Below are 3,791 nucleotides of genomic sequence, written 5' to 3'. Positions count from 1 at the left end.
TCAAGTTACTTGTCGCCACTCTAGCGAACTGAGTGGTAGGTAGCATGCGAACGACTGTGTGTGATCGCCCTACTACCGAGTCAATGGCTTGCTTTTGATACATTACAACAGGCGGAGGGTGAAGTTTGCGGGCTTTAGAGAGTACGCAGCTTTAAATAGGCATTAAAATAACTGTGCTTTACTAACTCGCAGTAGTTAGTCGAAAACCCTCTCACACTTCTGTCAAGTAGATCTAGATGATGGCTCGAATTACCCCAAATCTGACTGCAGGCTGTGGACAAAGGGACATGGAGTTAAGAGGACAATTGTGCGTTATTTTGGTGGTTGAAGAAACGAAATCGCCAGCGTTTTCAACTGAATTAGGATGCCTAGGAGGCAGAAATCCCTGCTCACTCGGAGTACACAAGATAGGCAAATAAAGCTGTGGACAATTGTTGTAATCAGAAATCAGCATACTGAAAGGGTGTAAATAAGTCAGTGTCTAAGTGTTCATTCGTGCAAAACACAAGTCGAATGTTGTCACCTATTAGATCCTAGTTATCAAGATGGAAGTGTGGTTCCGTTTTACAAAATTTCAGTCACATTTAATTGGCTTAGAATCGACTCAGGCAAGAAAACATAGCTGGAAATTCGGTAGTCTTCGAAAGGTGCAGAGAAGCAGAGGGTTTCACAGTATCAATTTTGATTCTGATTTTGATTCGTAAATTACCTTCTAATATGACGTCGTGCTAATTCTCTTCCAGAACCTGAAGCAATAATTAGATTTGCGTTGGAATTGACAAGTATTTGGGACACCATAAGATTGAAGTGTTAATTTGAGCAAAGAGAGGGATTTTGTTGACAATGCTGAAAGATGTAGGAAGCAATTTCCACGATTGCTGGGACTTAAGATATTTACCAATGCATCAGTGGTGAGAAGTGAAGAATGAGGAGATGCTTGGAGATCCGAACCGACATGGAGTTGGAGGAGGACGACCTGCTGAATTACCTGAAATCACTTTTGACCTAAAAGGAGCAAATAATGCTGAATGAGGTTTGTTAGGGTTGTGGAAGTTTGCAGCAATGACTTGGACAAAGCTGTTTAAACTCGCATGAGCACGGAACTAAAAGCTTTTTCTGTGTCTGTGTTACTCACGCAGATACAAACGGGTCCATTCCCTCTGCACACTTTATTCAATACAACAAGTTGCCTATTCGGTATTCCGCCTTTGGCGTTCCACTTCACATGTCCTCTAGCCATCACTACTCTATTTCACTAATGACAGAGTGTTACTAAGCGCAGGTGACTGTTTGGAAGAGAGCAAAGCCACTGAATACATCATCAGCATTTAAATGCAAAATTACTACCTGTTTCTTCCTACCATGCATAAGCAGGAGGAAATCATGTGGATTGTTCGGCAATGTCATTATTGGCTGCCACTTGATGGATTATAAGCAATGCAATTAATCTATCCATCCTAACTTGTAATCTTCTTACTAAATGCGCAACTTTAACCAAGGATATTATGCTCTGAGCTCTTATGCAATTAAATTTAAGTGGTAAGATCAACATGGACATGATGATCCAACAGATACTGTTGATTGTTGTACGTTTTGACATAAAAGATGGGTTTTTTTCGGAGACATGCTAAGCAAATCTGTGAGCATTTTTCAATAATCTCAAGAACCCACATTAACAGAAGAGAAAATCATGCAATTAATTGTTCTGTAAATGGCATTCTATCGTCCAAACATTTAGTCAATTCTCCCACTTTTCCAGGGCTATCCCAATGAAGTGCCCAAAGTCATGTTTGCCAATTTGCTTCTTCTTTTCAGTGCTATGCATCTGCCTCCCTGGATTGCAGTCAGCCTGATGCAGTGTTATTGCACAACTGTCATTCAGCACTGTTAATTACTTTTTTAATTTTTTCGTTTTGCATCAGGGTTTAGTCCTAAACATGCTGCAAATCTTGAACCTGAGACTGCTGCATACTTCGTGTATTACCATTTCTTTTAGGTCAAGAGCCAGGTAGATGGACACACCTCCTGTCCTCACCAACGTACATGTATCAGATAACTGTCTTTATCCCAAAATTAACATAAAAACAGTCTAGCATATTTAAGGCCATTGTTTGTGCGTCGTGGATGCAGCATACCCTGATGCCAATATAGGCTACCTCCAAGTCATCACTGGAGGCATCATGAATTTTTCCTTTTTGAAAAGAGCCGTGTAGCGTCTTTTGCGTGAGCGATCCTACAAATGGCGCCTACTATGTGCCGTGTCATCACTCCAGAGTGCACCAAGTCAGTGAGACCCTGATTACATTGTGGATCCTGCAAAGTGGATAAATCCCACTACTAGAATTAGTGTGAAATATCTCCTCGAATGGGGGAATTAACCTATTACCAGTGCTCCTTGATTAGGGAGTCATTCCAGCAAAATTTTATCTGAACGGTTAATCTCTCTGTCAATATCTTAGTGTCACTCTGCCCTGTCTCTGCCTCTTCCGGCTCAGTAGGTCGTCAGCTTTTTCTACCTTCTGAACAGAGTTTTGTCTACAAAGTGTACGACATATTTGAAAGTAACTCGGGTGCTACTTTTAATAAAAGGATCCAAAGTTTACTGAAAAATCTACCACATTTCACGGGATTTTTAGGACTGTCATGTAAAGTTTTTTGTGATGGCCTGAATGTAACCACTCACTTTTCATTTACATGACCCATAATAAATCCGGCTTTTCATTGATTAGATTACCAAAATCAAATGACACAGTCTTTTGCCTGTATTCTTCCAAATTGAATCTTCTCTCTCTTCTCAAAGTTGCTTATATTCACCTTTTACCTTCCCCATTCCCCTTCCATCTTCACACTTCTGCTCGTAGTTTTCACCTCAAAAGTTTTGACGCATCTGAGCAGTTGCACTTTGCTTGGCCATACCCGTCTCCTCACGTAGGCTTCATCCACGAACAAATCTCCCAATTCCATTGAGTTTACGGAGGCTGCCAGCAGTTTGCAAGACCTCTCCAGTTTCTTCCTTCCCTAGAAGGCGAATTGCATTCCATTGTGCAGAATACACTGGGTAATTAATAGATAAATTCCTTTGTACTCTATTGTCCAAGAATTGTCATACTTCTAAAGCAACAGTAGTGGATGGCATAAATAGAATGGTAGAAAATGATTGGGTGGAACTGTTACCTAATGGAAGCTATAATCAGTCCTGGGTGGAAGATCACCTGACCCTGGACACGGAGTCATTGCACACCTTCACTTGCTTTATTGCACCCAGATATTTCTTCCGTTTAAATACTTTCTTGTAAGAGGCGACTCTAGACCGTTTAATGCCTTATGGAGCTGAATTCGTTAAAAGACACAACATATTTTAACCAAAGTTTTAACACTGCTAATTCTGCCTAAAGTGATCTCACCTTAAATCTGGTACTTAGCTATGTTTTCGAATGACGAATTCTACACAAAATCCTCGCAACAACCTACATCCCATCTGTGTTGTGCTCCATATCATCTTCTTTCGTCCTCTCAGTGCTTCTATTCAAAAAGTAAGCCAAAGCCCGTAAACAGTAAATAGTAATTAATCCACATCACACAACAAACACAAGTACTTATTTGGTCAATTTGTCGAAACCTAAAATGATTCCTGAAAGATTGCAGGCATCGTCAAATGCAGCACCAACTATGATTACGCAAAACTAGTCCACTCGGAAGGAAAGGCTATCTTCTGTTCAAGTAAACGTAATAAATAATTGTCCGGCATTTTCAAAAACAGTCTAATGTAGGTGTAAATAGTTCTTACTTCA

The 3,791-nt window shown here is 40.3% G+C and overlaps 1 protein-coding gene across 1 annotated transcript in view; it reads left to right on the top strand. All coding sequences in view use genetic code 11, as the record gives it.

Annotated features, from left to right (window-relative positions):
- The window catches only part of EGR_09823 (hypothetical protein), a gene marked incomplete at both ends in the record, with an annotated part of 15,664 nt that overhangs the window by 10,719 nt on the left and 1,154 nt on the right, over nucleotides 1-3,791 (top strand). Inside the window, one exon of the mRNA XM_024499072.1 lies at nucleotides 2,730-2,928. Coding sequence (XP_024346524.1) covers nucleotides 2,730-2,928 — 199 coding nt within the window. The remainder of the gene's footprint in view (nucleotides 1-2,729; nucleotides 2,929-3,791) is intronic.

This window comes from Echinococcus granulosus, assembly GCF_000524195.1.
Source record: "Echinococcus granulosus chromosome Unknown EG_S00169, whole genome shotgun sequence".
NCBI classification, from domain to species: Eukaryota; Metazoa; Platyhelminthes; class Cestoda; order Cyclophyllidea; family Taeniidae; genus Echinococcus; species Echinococcus granulosus.
Note: the sequence above shows the minus strand (reverse complement) of the source record. Positions and strands in the feature narration are given on the sequence as shown.